The 17,477-nt window shown below is 41.5% G+C and overlaps 1 protein-coding gene and 1 pseudogene across 2 annotated transcripts in view; one reads left to right on the top strand and one right to left on the bottom strand.

Annotated features, from left to right (window-relative positions):
* The window catches only part of SLC25A36 (solute carrier family 25 member 36), a 41,229-nt gene extending 33,924 nt beyond the window's left edge, over window positions 1–7,305 (bottom strand). Inside the window, exon 1 of one of the 2 annotated variants that reach the window (XR_003006389.1) lies at window positions 6,751–7,305. Coding sequence is in view for 1 of the 2 variants with exons in the window: in XM_024769019.1 (XP_024624787.1) it covers window positions 6,751–6,791 (41 nt within the window). In the remaining variant the exon portion in view is untranslated. The remainder of the gene's footprint in view (window positions 1–6,750) is intronic. The other variant, XM_024769019.1, reaches the window with a different exon arrangement.
* Window positions 7,306–10,040: 2,735 nt separating this feature from the next.
* Window positions 10,041–10,839, top strand: LOC112415850 (SIN3-HDAC complex-associated factor pseudogene; annotated as a pseudogene).
* Window positions 10,840–17,477: the final 6,638 nt, after the last annotated feature.

Below are 17,477 nucleotides of genomic sequence, written 5' to 3'. Positions count from 1 at the left end.
GCTACAGGGACTTCCCTAGTGGTCCAGTGGTTAAGAATCCGCCTTCCAATGCAGGGGACAAGGGTTCAATCCCTGGTCAGGGAACTAAGATCTCATATGCCACGGGCCAACTAAGCTGCGTGCTGCAACTACTGAGCCCACATGCTCTGGAGACTGGGCACCACAATTAAGAGAGAAGCTCGCGTGCAGCAACGAAGAGCCCTCCTGCTGCAACTAAGACCCGACACAGCCAAAATTAGATAAATAAATATTTTAAAAATTAAAAAAAAAAAGAAATGTTACCTATAGAGTTTTGCAATCTCAAAACATGTAGCCTGTCTCTGAAATTCCATAAAAATCATTTAGAAAGTCTTACTAAAGATTGTTTCTCTGATAGTATATTTGTAGAGGTTATTTCTTCTGAAGCTTTAACGTTCAGGCAAGAAACAAGTTCTTGAAGAATGAAGGACATATTCTACATACTCGACAGACTAACTTATGAAAAGTCAAATATAAGAGTGGTTGAAAATAATGGTATTTGGCTGGGGGGGTACATGTAGTGTTTCTCATGCAGGAAAAAAATTAACAAGCTAGGCTTATTTGAAATACTAAAGCAAAATCAAAACACTGATAAACTGAAAAAAAAAGAAAATGTTAACCAACAACTTTGATAAACATGGAAACACAGAGAAAAGCCGTTATCATACAGCCCAAGATGTAGATGTATAGTCTTCAATGTAAGGAAAAACAATGATATCAAGACTAAAATTCACTACAGAAGCAAAATATGCTGAAGGTATGTGGTAGTTTTAGTAAAAGTAACACCCCCCACCCAAATTACTCTTTTGTTTCTTTGATCCCCCTTTGTAACAAATCTCAAAATCCTATTTACTGTCTCTAATTTCTCTCCCACTCCCATCAGATTTCCTTCCCCCTGCTCTGCCTTGGAAACTGCTGGTCAAGGTAACCAAAGGTCTCCACAATTGTTAAATTCAATAATTAATAGCTCTCAGACCTCATCTTAATGGACAATAACATACGTCCTTCCTAAATACTGTATATTTGTTTCTTCATTTGACTTTCAGAACACATTTTCTTGGGCACTTTTTAAGTCTACTTTGCTGGTTCCTGCTCTTCTTCTGATCTCTTTTGCTGAAATTTCCTCTCTTCTGCTCTATATTCACTCCCTTACTGACCTCGTCTAGGCTCATGTCATCATCTATGTTCCACTAACTATTAAATGTGTTATCTCTAGTCCAGAGCTCCTACCTGGAGTTACCTAATATAACCAGCCACCTAAACAACTGGCTTTTTGACTTCTCTACTTCTCAAATTTTCGTCTTAAATGGAACTACATACTGATCTTCCCCCAACCGTATGCCATCCACAACCTCCCCATCTCAGTTAACAGCAATTCCCTCCCTCTAGGTGCCTAAACTAAAAACCTTGGAGTTATTCTTGACTTTTCTTCACACACCACATACAGTACATTACAACCTTCTCTGAAGAACCATTACCTCTCACTTTGATTACTCCAGTAGCCAAATCATTTCCCTACTTCTGGCCCTGCCCTATGTACAGTCTATTCTAAGCATGGTACGACCAGAATTTGGCTTTAAAACTCCTGCAATGACTCTTCCCATTTCAGAAAAGCCAAAGATCTTCAATGGCCTAACAATGGCCTACTACTCTGGCTATACTTGCCTCATTTCAGTGCTCCTACCCTACTTAGGATCTTTTCACTGCCTGTTCCCTCTGAATAGTTAACTCTCTCCTCTCCAAGTCTTTGTTCAAAAGTCACCTTCTCAAAAAGACTCCACTATCCTCCTACTTAGAACTACAGTGCAGCCCCATTACTCCCCTTTATCCTACCCCACTTTTTCCCCAACCATGGCACTGAAATCTTTTAATTAATGATATAATTTACTTAGTGTAACAATTCAACGCCCCCTTTCAGATAACTGTGGATATTTTTCAATATTACAGTAAAACTGGGCATGTGGTAGGCTCTTGAAATTAGCTGCAATATGGAATCTGAACTATACCAATAAACTTTTCATATTGTTACATTAAAATCCATTGCTTTATTTTACATTCTGAATCTTTTACCTATGCACTACTTTATAACATCATGCATTGGTTATTTGAAAAATATTGGTTCACTGGATTATACAGGTCTTCCAAGTGTAGATACATTTTGTGATACAATATTTTAAAAATTACATTTTCTATCTATTCAAGATTTCAAGGGACCTCCCTGGTGGCGCAGTGGGTTAAGAATCCGCCTGCCAATGCAGGGGACATGGGTTTGAGCTCTGGTCTGGGAAGATCCCACATGCTGCAGAGCAACTAAGCCGTGTGCCACAACTACTGAGCCTGCGCTCTAGAGCCCGCGAGCCACAACTACTGAAGCCCATGTGCCTAGAGCCCATGCTCAGCAACGGGAGAAGCCACAGCAATGAGAATCCCGCGCACCACAATGAAGAGTAGCCCTCGCTCACTGAAACTAGAGAAAGCCCGCATGCAGCAACGAAGACCCAACGCAGCCATAAATAAATAAATAAACGATAAAAAAAAAAAAGATTTCAAAAATTCTAATTTTTGCTTGAAAACTCAAATTTTATCATATGGCAACAAATGTTATCATCTGTTGTGGTTTTTCTTGAACCAACAGGCCCACTTCTTTCATTTTTTGAGAAAATATCTGCCAAATATTCAAGTCTGAATTGTCATAGTCTCTCTATCAATTGTTCTTTTAAGAGTGGTTCTCATGAAAAAAGAGGCTAGTTCAGCTTGAGGATGAAACAATTGTAGAAATGCTTTACTCATGTTTCCCATTTGCCAAACAGAATATGAAATGAAGATGTGTACTCAAAGAGTCAAGATTTTTTGTTTTTGGGCCGTGCCATGTGGCATGTGGGATCTTAGTTCCTTGACCAGGGATTGAACCCACGTTCCCTGCAGTGGAAGCGTGGAGTCTTAACCACAGGACCACCAGGGAAATCCCAAGAGTCAAGATTTAAAACATTAATTTTTACTGCTTCAAGAACATTCTTAAGAGACCCTGTGTTTTTAAATTGCAAGTGCTAGTGACTACTAGCACAGTCTGGTGATGCTGCCTTGATGTATGCTAAGGTAACAGCAGCTTCACCAGTCATTGTTTTTGCACCATCAGTCCAAATGTCAACACAGTGAAAAGGCAAATAATGTGTTATAATTTTTATAAGAGCTTTAATGTCTCAGACCACCAAAAAGGTCTTGGAAACTCCCAGGCGTCCCTGACCCACAATGCTATACTACACTAATCCCCTTACAGGAAAGTAAGTTTGAGAATACATCAGGATAAGCAAATTACCTTAGTCTTGCAATCTATTAGTAAGAATTAAAATGTATTTTTAAAAAGAAAAAAAAGAAAAAGGTTATAAAAATTATGGAAATAAGGCTAATAAAAAATGTAGACAAAGTGTAAATAAACCACATTATACTTTTAAGTAGTCTACTTCTGCCCTGATTTTACAAGGAAACAGGTGCAAGTAATTTAACAAATATTATGACAAAATTTCTACAGAATCAACATTATCTGACACCCAAATGGAGTTTCTTACTGAATAAATGAAAAATAAATGATTTGATAAATGAATGGATTAATTCCAGGATATAAAAATAAACCATTTCTTAGATAATCTGAAATTACTAACTGTATGTATTAAGCTCTCGCTGTCACAGGAGCTACAAAGGAATGAAATTCATCCACTTAAATGTTGAAGGTTTATTCCTCCCATTTGAGGCAATCTCTCTCTCAAATGGAAAAAAACCCAAACTGCCTCTTGGTGGACATATGCAGCTGACACACAACTAAACAATGTAGATCTATAAAAGAATTTAAAAACATACTGCTTACGTCTTCACACACAAACATATAGTGTTATTAAAAGCATAGCTAAAATTAAATCATATTTACACCCTTTTGGGGCAGTTGTGAGTAGCCTCCGTAACTCAATCAACCTAACCGATGACCTTACAAACTCTGAATATTAACCCTGACAAAAACATAATGGGACCAAAGGGTGTGTTAAAGAAAGCACGAGTTATGCATGTGAGTCGGTCACCCAGACCCAAGGTCCAGTGCTAGTCTGTTTCAAGTTTTCCTGATTTAATAATACATCTATAAGGCTACTAGAAATCTGAGATCCTGATAAACACATATTTGAATAAATACGATTATAACCATCAGGAAAACAAACCAAAGGCTCCACCTTAAGACAATTTTTGTCTAAAGATTAAATGCCACTGTGAAATGTTATTGGTTATTGCACAACGGCTAATAAAAAGATCTCTCGCCTTTTCTCTATCTTGTTATTATTAAAGTAAAAAATAAGTTTCCTAACTCCTAATTTACATAATTCTATCATGATAAAAAAATGAAATCTAGTTTTCTATGAAGAACGTCCAAAAAATGATTGCCTAAATATGCAACTTTGAGATATACTAGACATCTTCAATTAAGAACAATGTTACTCACAACTCAGTTTGCATTTCCATAATGCTTAGCATACAGACTTCCAGAATATTCTATAGAAATTTCATACAAAAATCTATTCTAAATGATTTCATTTAATATAGAGCTGGGAGGTTCTTCAGAGATTATTTTAACTCTCATTTTACATGTATGAAAAGCTGTTTAATGTTGGGTAAATTTTTTATACCTTGGTATTTTCCCATATTTTGAAGGGGCAAAACCAGATGATCTTTACCATCCTTCCTAGTTCTACTGTTTCTCTAAAAAAGGTAAGCCAAGTTTTACTGAAATGACTTATGAGACCACATATAAACATGAAATCGAAATGGGATGGAAAAGAAAATTTATAAGGCTGAGTCCCTATCTTGTGTCAGGACCTATAAACAAGTACTTCATTTAATACTCTAAAAAACCTGCATATGCTAGGTTCTTTTTGCGGGGGTAGAGGGGCTCCTAAATCTATTTGGGTTTAGATGCTGCAAAAATGCCCCATTTCTGTTTTTAAAGAAAACGCTAACCATAAGGGCCTTGACAGGCATTAGTAACAACAACGTGGCTGATGATCCTAATCCAAACTGGGAAGTTAGTGCAATCAAGCTAACATTTCAAATAAATTTTAAACAAAACTTGACATCTGAATCTTGAATGCAGAGCAATAAAAATGTTAGGACCTAGAATAGGGCCTTAGAGATCACTTAGTACAACTTCTTCATTTTACAGATGAAGATGATTTAAAATCAAAAAGTGCGTCCATTTTTCGCTCAAAATAGTGGCCAGAAGTAGATGTGTGGTATCCTAACTTTCAAAAATTACCTTATGATCTAATTATGGGAGGGAACCCAATTATTTGCACATCTTTACAAGAACATCTACATGGCTAATCGTTTTTAAAAAATGATTTCGTTTGCCAAGATTATTCTTTCGTATCAGAAATATAGAAAGCAAACCCTGCCTAAACCCTGTCTCACGAATTAAATGAACAGTATTAAATGAAAAGTATTTTAATGCCAGAACAGTGCCTGGCCCATAATTGGTGTACAATAAATGTTTGTTCAATGAATGTGCCAACTCAAGGAAAGTACTGTCATAACTGGCAGTAGAGTCCACACGTTTAACTCCAATCAAGCCACTGTGAATAGAACCGCCTATGTATTACTTTAATATTCTTAAAGTAGTCGATTTAAAAACAAACTGTATGCTTTAAAGGGATGCGACTTTATATGGTCATAATGGCAGCAAAGCGTCTCAGCATAATTCACCGTAGCCATTTTTGATAAGACTGTGATCCTACAGATAAGAAGTAACTCCTAAATTTAAAATTGTTACGACTCTCTAAATAATTTGGAAGGAACAACCTAAAAAGGAGACTAAACTGGGTGAACAAAAGATCTGTAGTACTCAAGTTGGCAATCAGGGAACTGAGACTTTAAGTTTAGTCTTAATCTTGTACACACAGTAACTACTGCCAAAGCTTCTGACTTCTCCCCTACCCCCCACTTTCTCCTTTTAAGCAGACGAAAAGCAGCGGGTGTACAAGACGCCTGGTTCTCAGGAATAGACTCCGACCCCAGAAGCACTGTCGCTTTGTAGCGCATCTCGCAACCTGGAGAAAGGAAATTTTCCAAGACCTAGAAACCTACAGCTATTGCGGGCGACAGAACCCCAAAGCCTTCCAGTTGGCGCCGGAAGCCCCCTGACGACCCACCGGGGCCGAGGAGGGCCCGGAAATCAGCTGCCGGAGATCCGAGGCGGGGCGTGAGCGACGTGAGGCAGCCCCGCAGCCCGCGCGCCAGGGACGGAAGGAGGAGGAGGCCCGGCGCCCATTTTGTCCTCGGCCTCCGCACTTCCCGCTTTCCCCCCTAACGCCGCCCCGGCCGAGCAACCTACGTGAAGCCTGCAGTTACTGGCCTTACACGGCCCCGCATCCCCGACGTCCGCTAGGCCGCGGCGCGTGAACTGGGCCTGCGTGGACGCCAGCCCCGCCGGCCACTCTCTAGGCCTCGCTCCGGTTCCGCGGGCCCAAAGCCTGACGTCCTGCCGGCGTCGCCCTCCCACCCCTCCCCGCCTCGGCCTCAGTCCCGTGGGCTCCCTCAGCTCCCCCGGCCCCAGTCCCCTCACCCCTCCCCGCCCGGGCCTCACTCGGTTCCCGGGGCTGAAGCCCCTTCTCCCTTCTCGCCCGCGTCTCAGGCCACGGCCCTCGGCCTCAGCCCAGCGCCCTCAGCCCCAGTCTGCAAGCCCCTCCTGGGTCGTACCCTCCGGCAAACAGATGCACCAGCGTGTCCCTCTGGCTCATTCTCTCTCCCGCATGTCCTCCGGGCGCTGAGGCGGGACGCGGTTCCGGCCGCCGCGACGGCCGCAGCTTCCGCCCCGGACTGGAGCCGCACGGCGCCTCAGTGACGGCGACGGGAACTGACGGAGACGCGGCTGCAGAAGGCAACCGGCGGGGCCCTCCCCGCCGCGCTGCAGCCACGCCGCCTCCCACCCTGGCTAGGTTTCACCACCCGCGATAGAGGGCAACTCGGCGGCAGCGGGGGCGTGAATATTCCTACCCTCCCCCCCCCGCGATATAAACAGAAGCTACCATTGGTCCGCACTGCGTGACGTCAAGCAGCCGGCTTGCCTCTTTCACGTGATTGCTAAGGGGTTTCTCAAAGGAAGGGGCCGGGAGGCGGGGCTAGAGCGCGTGCCCGGAGGGTAGTGGGTCACCAGGTCCTCGCACTTAGTCCTCCGTCCCGGAGGGCTGCACCGGCTGCCGCCTGGGCCCGCGCAGACGCTCCCGGCCCCGACCACGTGAGAAACGACCTGGATGCCCGGTAAGCAAGCGGAGTTGGGACGCGAGCCTGCCCAGTCTCTGATTTACTTTTTTTAGACTATTTTTTTTTAGAGCTGTTTGACGTTCATAACAAAATTGAAAGGGAAGTACAGAAATTTCCCATTGGCCCCTGCTTGATTCACGTTTTAATAATTGGATCTATGACCCAGCATTTATGCTTCCTGGTGTCTACCTCAGAGTAGCACTCAGTGCATGGAAAGGCTTATACAGACACTCGTACAGGATCACAAACAACAGTATGGTGTTTACAAGCAATGCTTAGTATAGTATACTATTAGTGTAGAATAAATATTCTTTATTTTAGAAAGAATAAAGAAACTGGCATTTACTTATTTTTCTAACCAGCAAGTTTTTTCTTATATGTATATACAAGAAAGTCAAAGACTGAGGGAAGGAAAATGTTTTATCCCTCTACAACATGATTAAATATTTTAAATTTTGGTTAATTAGTAATTATTTCTAAGGTGCAGAAGTGCAGGAAATAATATAATCTGTATTCATCACCCACAATGAACAAATGTTGATATTTCCCGCCTCTTTGGTAACTTCCATTTCACCTGCAGGGTCCTCACCACACTTTCCCACCCATGTGGGGTTATCCAGGGCTCACCTTCCTTTCCTTCCAGGGCCATTTCCTTCACGAAGTCCTCCCTGATTGCCTTAGCTCTCTATGCTCATTACCTGCTCCTAAATTCCCACAAAATGTACAGACTGCATGTCACTGGCAAGTGTGCATCTACTCCACAGTAAATGCTCATCTGTAAAATGGGCATAAGAATACCTACCTCACAAGGCAGTTGTGGGGACTAAACACCTTAAAATTATGTAAAGCACCACAGCAGTGCTATGTAAGTGCTACCTATGATAATTAGTAATGTTATTTTACTGCATTGTATTCTTAATAGCAAAACTGGCAGCAGCTAGTATTGCTTGAGCACTTACTAATATGCCAGGCTCTTATCTACAGCATTCTCTTATTAAACTCTCACAACTGCCCTATGAAGCCATTGATATTATTCCCCTCATTTTTCATGAGGAGACTGAGATTTAGAATAATTGACTTGCCCCAAATTATCCAGTTCATCCAGAAAGAGATTGGATTTGAATCCAGCAGAATCTCTCTGATCCCAGAGCTTCAGTTACTGAAGTAATAGCTGCACATTAGAGAGGGAAATTTTGAAAAAAAAAAAAAACAAACGAAACTCCAAAAAGTAGGAATAAAAATTGACACTCTGGCCATACTTCCCCCAAACTTTTGGTGGGGGGGTTAGTTCTATCTTTTTTTTTACAGCAGTTTTATTGAGGAATCTTTCACATACCATAAAATTCACCTGTGTATAGTGTACAGTTTAGTGGTTTTTCATATATTCTTTTTTTTTTTTTTGGTTTTTCATATATTCTGATGGCTGTAGAGCCATCACCACTACCTGATTCCAGAACACTCTCCTCACCCAAAAAGAAACCCCACACTTGTTATCAGTCACTCCCATTCTCCTCTCTCCCTATCCTCTGCCAACCACTAATCTACTTTCTATGGATTTGCCTACTCTGGACTTTGCATATAAATAGAATTATACAATATGTGGCCTTTTGTGTCTGGTTTCTTTCCCTAAGCATAATGTTTTCAAGGTTCATTCATGTTGCAGCGCACGTCAGTACTTCATTCCCTCTTATGACTGAATAATAGTCTGTCATATGACTATATCACATTTTGTTTATCCATTCTCAGTTGATGGCCATTTGGATTGTTTCCACTTTTTGGCTGTCATGGATAATCCTGCCATGAATATTTGTGTACAAGTTTTAGCATGCAGATACGTTTTCACTTCTCTTGGGAATACACTTGGGAGTGTCACTGCTGGGTCATATGATAATTCAATGTTTAACTTTTGGAGTAACTGCCAGACTGTTTACCAGAGTGCCTGCACCATTTTAGATGTATTTCTTTTAAAGACAATGGCTGTAGCTCCATGTTTTTGGCATAGTGAATGCTGTGGTAATTACATTTAATGAAGCTTCTGAAACTGGTAAGGAGGGAGCCCAAGTTCTTATGTGGAGTAAATTATTCCTGTAAGAGCAAAAGCAATTCATAATGTGACGGTTTACTTTGGAACCTCATTCAGATGGCATCGTGGAAGGAGACTCTGCCCCCTGCACATTCCGTCCTGTAGCCCCTGGGGCTGCCCACCGGGGTGTGGTTGCTGAGGCCTTCATTTTTGTGGGGATTCCAGGGTTAGTTGGCTGTCATGTTTGTTGAGGTTCCACTGAACTGTGCCATCTGCCAGATCTTTTATAATTTTCCTTCCTCATTGCTGTTGGCTAATATCTTTAAGTGATTCCTTCAGGACCAGCACAAGATGAGGTTTCTTGAGCCCTTGCCCCTTAAACAAACAAGCTTCTAGGTGCTTTTCCAGAATGATATTAAGGCAGGGTGGGTGGGGCTAAATGAGCTTGCTTTAGGGTCAGGCACACCTGTACCTCTTCCAGACCCCCATTCCTACCGAGGGGGTCTTCTGGGAGCTGTAGTTTTTAACTGAATGTAGAAAGAGAAACTGATGGGGAAACTGTGGGTGGCCACAACTGGTTGCTTGGCTCAAAACAAACAAATAAGCTCATTGTGAAGTAGAGGAGACTGCTACTTTATTTCCTGATTGGTACTAACCTCAAATTTTAATTGCCGCTGAACTGCAGGAGACAATCGTTCTAGACATGGCAGTTGAGGAGGAGGGAGTGATTGGAGGGGGGGATTGGTTTGGTATGCAGTCCTGCACTCCACACCTCAGAACGTTATTGCATGTGGATCAGCTGCTTTTGGAAGAGTATTGCCCAGAAGAAGAGGTGTTTGGTTTTCACAAGCCAAAGATATACCAAAGTAGAGAGGGCTGCTGTATTTGCAGAGCTAAATCCTCCAGTTCTCGATTCACTGACAGTAAACTCTATGAAAAGGACTTCCAGAGCTGCTGTCGGTTACATGAGACTTGATCAGGAGACATCTGTAATGCCCGTGTCCTGCTGTGAAAAGATGGAAGAAATTACCATCAGGATCAAAAAAACAAAAACAAAAACCTGGAATCACGTGGTAGATGCAAGGGCAGGACGCAGTCTAAAGACTATACTGAAACCAGAGAAAGTGAAAACTCTTATCTGGAAACAGGATAAAAAGCAACCAGATCAGCAAACTGCCAAAGGAATTTAAACGTCGTAATTCTGATGCTCACAGTACCACCTCAAGTGCCTTTCCAGCCCAATCTCCCTGTTATAGTAACCAGTCAGATGATGGCTCAGATACAGAGATGGCTTCTGGCTCTAACAGTGTTTTCCATTTTGGATCTCACATACTGGATAAGACAGAAAATATGCTGTGGCATTATCTATAAAGGCTGTCTTGGGGAAGTCCTCATCTGACACACATCTATTCAAGTCTTGCTGCAGCAATGAGAAAGCAGCTGCTGAGAAGCCAGAGGCACAGGGGCCAGAGCCTCTGCCCATCTCCACTCATGCGTGGTGACTGAGGTTTATGTAGAAAGGAAACAAAAAACAATTTAAATTTTGGAAAACAAAGCAACAAAACGACCCTCCTATTTTTAACTTGGATACCTGCTATTCTGCCAAATGACGATTTCTAGAATAGTTGGTTTTTTTAATAGAGTTTTAAAATTTATTTATTTTATTTATCTATTTTTGGCTGCGTTGGGTCTTCGTTGCTGTGTGTGGGCTTTCTCTAGTTGTGGCAAGCGGGGGTCTACTCTTAATTGCGGTCCGCGGGCTTCTCATTGCAGTGGCTTCTCTTCTTGTGGAGCAGAGGCTCGCATGGACTTAGTTGCTCCGCGGCATGCGGAATCTTCCCGGACCAGGGCTCGAACCCGTGTCCCCTGCCTTGGCAGGTGGATTCTTAACCACTGTGCCACCAGGGAGGCCCTTAGGATAGTTTTGAGTAGGTTAGTTTTCCTTCAGTTCCACAAACTCTGAAGCCAGTGTCTAGCTTACTAAAAGAAAAAAAAATGTACATAATATCGGGTTGGCCAAAACGTTCGTTTGGGTTTTTTCTGTACAATGTCATGGAAAAACCCAAACGAGCCTTTTGGCCAACCCAATATTTAAGATGCTGAGTATTTCATAGGAAAGCTGAATGCGGCTGTAAAGTGCTTTTAAGTCTTTTTAAAAAATCCCCTTGGGCTTTCCTAGTATCCATTTATTAAAAAAAAAAAAACCCCTTCTAATGAATGAAATTAGGGGAATTTCAGGGGACAGAGGGGATTTGTTTTATGATAAATGTATGTAGTTTTAGTCTTTCTATATTCAGAAGCAGTGGTTAGAGCATTTTTTTAAGATGGCTGGCTATACTTGTTTTCCTTTGTTATAATAAATTTGTCATAACTCAGTAAACATGGACTCGCCCCTATAGGTAGTTGTTAATAACTTTGAAATATTAAGGTCTTGCCAAGGTTCTGATGATTCAAACCTGTACTACTGAATATTAAGCAGGGCAGACTAAGCTCTCTGGTGCGAATAGCTTGAAAGAGTAATTTCTAAATATACAGAGGTAACTTGACTGTATATGTTGCATCCCGTGTCACCTCCCTCCATATTGATGTTTGATAAAGATTTTAATTTAGATGAAACTTCTAAAGCGGAAGTTCCTCTTGGGGAAATGTCAAGTCTTTAGGATAAGCAGTCCTATATGAATAGTACCAAAGCATTACCACTTGGTAGAGAACACACTCTATTAAAAATGTTAAATTATCTGAAAAATAAAATGCGCAGGTCTTCAGGATGGCACACGATAAAACAAAGTTAGTGCTTCTTGGGGCACATTTCTTAGAGGGCTTGCAAGTGTGTAAATAATTTGTTTATGTTGCATGACTGGTGACTTCCTTGAAAATCTGCACAATTCACTTTTAGGTCTGGATTACTTCAGTTGACCTCTGTGAAGGTTTTATCTGTGTAGAATGGTTGTTTGACTTGTTTTAACCTATTAGGGCTTTGGGTTTTTGTGGGGTTTTTTCATTTTATATTAAAGTAAAATTCTACTAAAAACAATTTTTTTAAATTGCTATGGGCTGAAAAAAGTTCTTAATAGCTATTTGTGGGGAAGTGGAGCACAGATGGACCACCGATGCCATTTTCCCCCCACTTAGCCTTTGTTGGTCTTGTAGGTACAGAAAATTCATATGGGTTCTAGATTGGCAACATTAGTTTTAAATATTTGGGTAAGATTTTTTTAAAAAATCTTTGTGTCTTTTTAGCTTTTAGTGGGAGGTTGGAGAGATTGTTTGCTATTCTCAGCCAGATGCCATTAAATTTTTTTCCTTATTTTGCTATTAATAAAAAGTAATACATTCAAACAATACAGAAGTGCGTGAGTTAGAAATTAAAATCGTCACTTCAGCCTCCCTTCCTAAATCCTACTCCTCAGAGGACATCATTGGTAAGAGTTGGGTAAGCGTCCTCCTGGGTACTTGATGCCTTGATGGTAATCATCTCAAAGAGCTTCAGACGTGTACAGTACTCACCATGTGCCAGGCTTTGTTGGAAGCACTTTTCATGTATTTTAACTGGAGAACCCAATGAAGGACATTTTATAGACGAGGAGAATGAGATACAGAGAGGTTAGAGGATTTGTCAAGGTGACTCAACTAGCACGTAGCTGAGTTGGGATGGAAACCTAGGGAGTCGGGCTACAGAATCTGTACTCTCATCCTCTATTCTTCACCATCTCAATTGTTCATTGGTTGAATGAGAATATTAGCTATAGTTTAAAAAAAAAAGGGTGGGGTGGGGTGGGGGAGAGGGGGCTTTTGAGAGAACTTAAGGAGATGTGGTGCCCAGAGGACAAAATGTATACTTCTATCTGAGCCCCAGATGGAGTCATGAGGGCAGTGGCTCCCAAATGCAAGTTTCATGTCCCATTGAGCCACCTCTCCCATCAGCAACATCAGTTACTCAGTGTCACATTTCAATTCAGTCATGGTTAAAGGCTCTCCCTAGATACGCAGGTGATAAGCAGAGCTTGCACTGGAAATATATAAGGAGCTGGTAGAAAATGGATTTCCCCCAGAAGGATTCAGTTAGCTTGTTGGAAACGCTGTCCACCAGGGAGCAATTTAGGAATGTGTCCCAGGTGGCTTGGAGAAAAACCCAAAAAAACAAAATACGACTTTTCCTACCCTCCAGGACAGGAGTATTAGAAGGGTAGTGACACCTTGCAAAGAAATGCGTAGATTTTGTTGAGATAGGGTGTAACACACTTTTGTGTGGACAATGCCTGGGACCTCAACGGTGTGTGGTAATGCAGAAGTTGTGCCCTGCCTCCCATTTAAGAAACCATCTAAGGGCCTTACCAAGGGTCCCTGCTTTTTTTTTTTCTGTTTTTTTTAATTGAAGTATAATTGATTTACAATGTTGTGCTAATTTCTGCTGTACAGCAAAGTGATTTAGTTATATATACATTTAAAAAATAAATTTATTTATTTGTTTTTGGCTGCATTGGGTCTTCGTTGCTGCACGCGGGCTTTCTCTAGTTGGGATGAGTGGGGGCTACTCTTCGTTGTGGTGCATGGGCTTCTCATTGCGGTGGCTTCTCTTGTTGCAGAGCACAGGCTCTAGAGCGCAGGCTCAGTAGTTGTGGCGCATGGGCTTAGTTGCTCCATGGCGTGTGAGATCCTCCCGGACCAGGGCTTGAACCTGTGTCCCCTGCATTGGCAGGCATACTCTCAACCACTGTGCCACCAGGGCAGCCCCAGGGTCCCTGCTTTGAAACCCAACTTGCCTGTTGGCATTTGAATCTTGCTTTTAACATTAATGCTTTGTTTTTATCTCAGAGTAATAAAGGCAAACAAACAACCCAATTCAAAAAAATGGGCAAAGAACTTGAATAGACATTTCTTCAGAGAGAATGAAAAGATGCCCAACATGACTAATCATTAGGGAAACGCAAATCGGAATCACAGTGAGATCCTACTTCACACTGATTAGGATGGCTACTATAAAAACAAAACAAAACAGACAAACAAGATCAGAAAATACCAAGTGTTGGCCAGGAAGTGGAGAAATTGGAACCCTTGTGCATTGCTGGTAGGAATGTAAAATAGTGCAGCTCCCGTGAAAAACTCTATGGCAGTTTCTTAAAAACTTAAACATAGAATTATCACATGATTTAGTGATTCCACCTCTAAGTATGTACCCAGAAAAACTGAAAGCGGAGACTCAAACAGATACACTCACATTAATGTTCATAGCAGCACTATTCGAAATAGCCAAAAGGTGGAAACAACCCAAGTGTCCATCGTCAGATGAATGGATAAACAAAATATGGTTATATACAATGGAATATTTATTCAGCCTTAAAAAAGGAGGGAAATTCTGACACATGCTGCAACATGGATGAATCTTGAAGACATTATGCTAAAGTGAAATAAGCTGATAAACAACAAATTATATTGATAGGATTTCACGTATGTGAGATGTCTAGAATAGTCAAATTCATAGAGAAGGAAAGTAAACTAGTGGTTCCCAGGGGTTTGGGGAAGGGAGGAATGGGGAGTTAGTGTTCAGTGGGTATGAAGTTTCAGTTTGTGATGGTGGAAAAGTTCTGGAGTGGGATAGTATGATGGTTGAACAATAATGTGAATGTACTTAATGCCATGGAATTGTACACTCTGAAATGGTTAAAATGGTAAATTTTATGTTATGGAAATTTTACCAGAATAAAAAAAATACTTCAAGCAATGCATATGGTTGTAAAGTAAATATATAGTATTAGAAAAGTTATAGTAACTTTCAGACTTCCTACTGATTCCTCAGTCTCCTCATTTTTGCTCCTAGAGGTAGCCACTTTCAACTTTTTCTTTAGTTCCAGATTTCTCAATTATAGCAATTCATGCTGTTTTTCTTGATTTATTAATTTCACATGTTATCCATTACACTCCAGGTTATCAGAGATGCAGATTTATCTTTCTTACTCCACTCCTAAACTCATTTTTCCTGCTTCATCTTCCTAATAGTTGTATCATGATTTTTTAGTTAAACTGACAATTATTTATCATCTTATGGCTATATAAATTTTGTCCACTGCAAAGCCAAATGGTGTACATGCTGTTCTTGCACGACTTTTTACTTTTCTTGGTTAACAATTGCCCTTTTTTTTTCTATTTGGTTAGTTTTCTCTACCTGTCCTAATTTTTTCCACATACTACATCATATCTATCTATCAATGGTTAAAAATATTATTTTCTAAATGTTTTAAGATCAGTCTGTCAATCCCCTTTTCTTCCACCTCCCTCTGGAGACCTCCCTCCTGGATTCTTCCATCTTCCTGCCCCATCCTGAACTAGTTCTAGTTACTCTCTTGGCTGCACAGTTGTCATCCTGGGATTTACATCCCCTTACCTGTTTTCTGGATCTCATGGTTTTTGGTTTTTGGTTTTTGTTCTTCTTCTTTACTTGCTGCTTCATTCTGCTGAAGTACATTCTTCAGCAGCTGCCCAAGAAGAGTTGCATAGGAGGCGTTATTATTAGATTCTGCATGCTTTTAATTTATCTTCATATTTGATAATTTGGCTAAGTGTGGGATTCTAGATAGAAAATCATTTTCCCTCTGACTTTTTTTAATCGACTTTAAAAAAATTAATTAATTTACTTATTTGGGACTGTGTTGGGTCCTCGTTGCTGCGTGCAGGCTTTCTCTAGTTGCGGCGAGTGGGGGCTGCTCTTCGTTGCGGTGCGTGGGCTTCTCATTTGCGGTGGCTTCCCTTGTTGCGGAGCAGGGGCTCTAGGCACGCGAGCTTCAGTAATTGTGGCACACAGGCTCGGTAGTTGTGGCTCGTGGGCTCTAGAGCGCGGGCTCAGTAGTTGTGGCACACGGGCTTAGGTGCCCTGCGACATGTGGGATCTTCCCGGACAAGGGCTCGAACCTGTGTCCCCTGCATTGGCAGGTGGATTCTTAACCACTGCACCACCAGGGAAGTTCCCCCACTCTGACTTTTGAAGTCGCTGCCCCATTGGTTTCTAGCATCCAGGGCTAATATTGAGAAGCTTAGCTTGACTCCATTTGTAGCTCTGGTCTTTATATAGAACATGTTTTTTTGCTATTTTAACCTTTTAGGATCTTTCTTTTATCCCTGGTTTTGGGAAATTTCACCACAAAGTACCATGATGGTGGTGTAGTCTGTTCATTCATTGTGCTGGGTACCCTATGGGCCTTTTAAGTCTGTAAATGAAAACCTAGAATTCACCCTTGGAGTGTTCTTTAACGGTTTCTCGTGTGCTGGTTTGGGTCTTTCAGCCCCCAAAGCCAAAAAGTATAGTTGATTTTTTCTCCCCTGAACAGTACCTGGCAAGAAGTTGGCACTGGGTCAATACCCAGAGTCAATGGCCGAAAGTTAAAAGGATAGACTTGTGGTTTGGCAGCAACGCTGTGCAAAGCAGCACTTGGCAAATATTTGGTGGCGAAGAGAGTGATAACAGTTTTATTTCATAGGTGGCCGATTGCCTTGAGTCTGGGTCCCCCCTCACGCCCCACCCCAGAACTGCTTCAGCAGCTTTCCACCTTCTCCATCCTTGACCTCAGGCCATGCCCTCTTACCCTGCTTAGTAGTTGGGTGAACAGAAGAGAAACAGAAAACAGGACTGGGAAGTCTCACTGACCTTGGAGTTAGGGTCAAAGATCAGTGTCGGGGAAAGCCCCACAGCCTGTAGTCAGAATTACCTTGGAAAAGCCTTTAAATCTCCCAGAAGTATGAGGTACTAAGAACTTCTTTTACTTTATGTTTCTCTCTGCTCCTCAATTAATCCCTTAATGTCTTCTTTCAGGATGTCCGTGAAACCATCGCCATCCAATTTCTTGGCCACAGCGAAACTGTTTTTCCTCTTTTCATTGATTGGGAAGTACTTAAAGTTGTTTTCCCAGCTTTTCCATAATTTTGGCTCTGTAAGACTTTCACTTTCAAACAAAATGGAGTAACAGGGATCAGAAATATGAAAATCCAGGCAAAAAATATATATAAAACTGTAAACAAAAAGAACAAAGAGCATTGCTCATCATCCCCTTATAAAGAGAATTAAGTCACACCCCACAGTGCCAGTGTGCCCTGAGGGGAATTCAGGATGGAGAAAGCTGGAAGCATTCTGCGCTTTTGGATGTACGGT

This window comes from Neophocaena asiaeorientalis, unplaced genomic scaffold, assembly GCF_003031525.2.
Source record: "Neophocaena asiaeorientalis asiaeorientalis breed wild unplaced genomic scaffold, Neophocaena_asiaeorientalis_V1.1 scaffold118, whole genome shotgun sequence".
NCBI lineage: Eukaryota > Metazoa > Chordata > Mammalia > Artiodactyla > Phocoenidae > Neophocaena > Neophocaena asiaeorientalis.
This window is presented reverse-complemented; position numbering and strand designations above follow the sequence as displayed.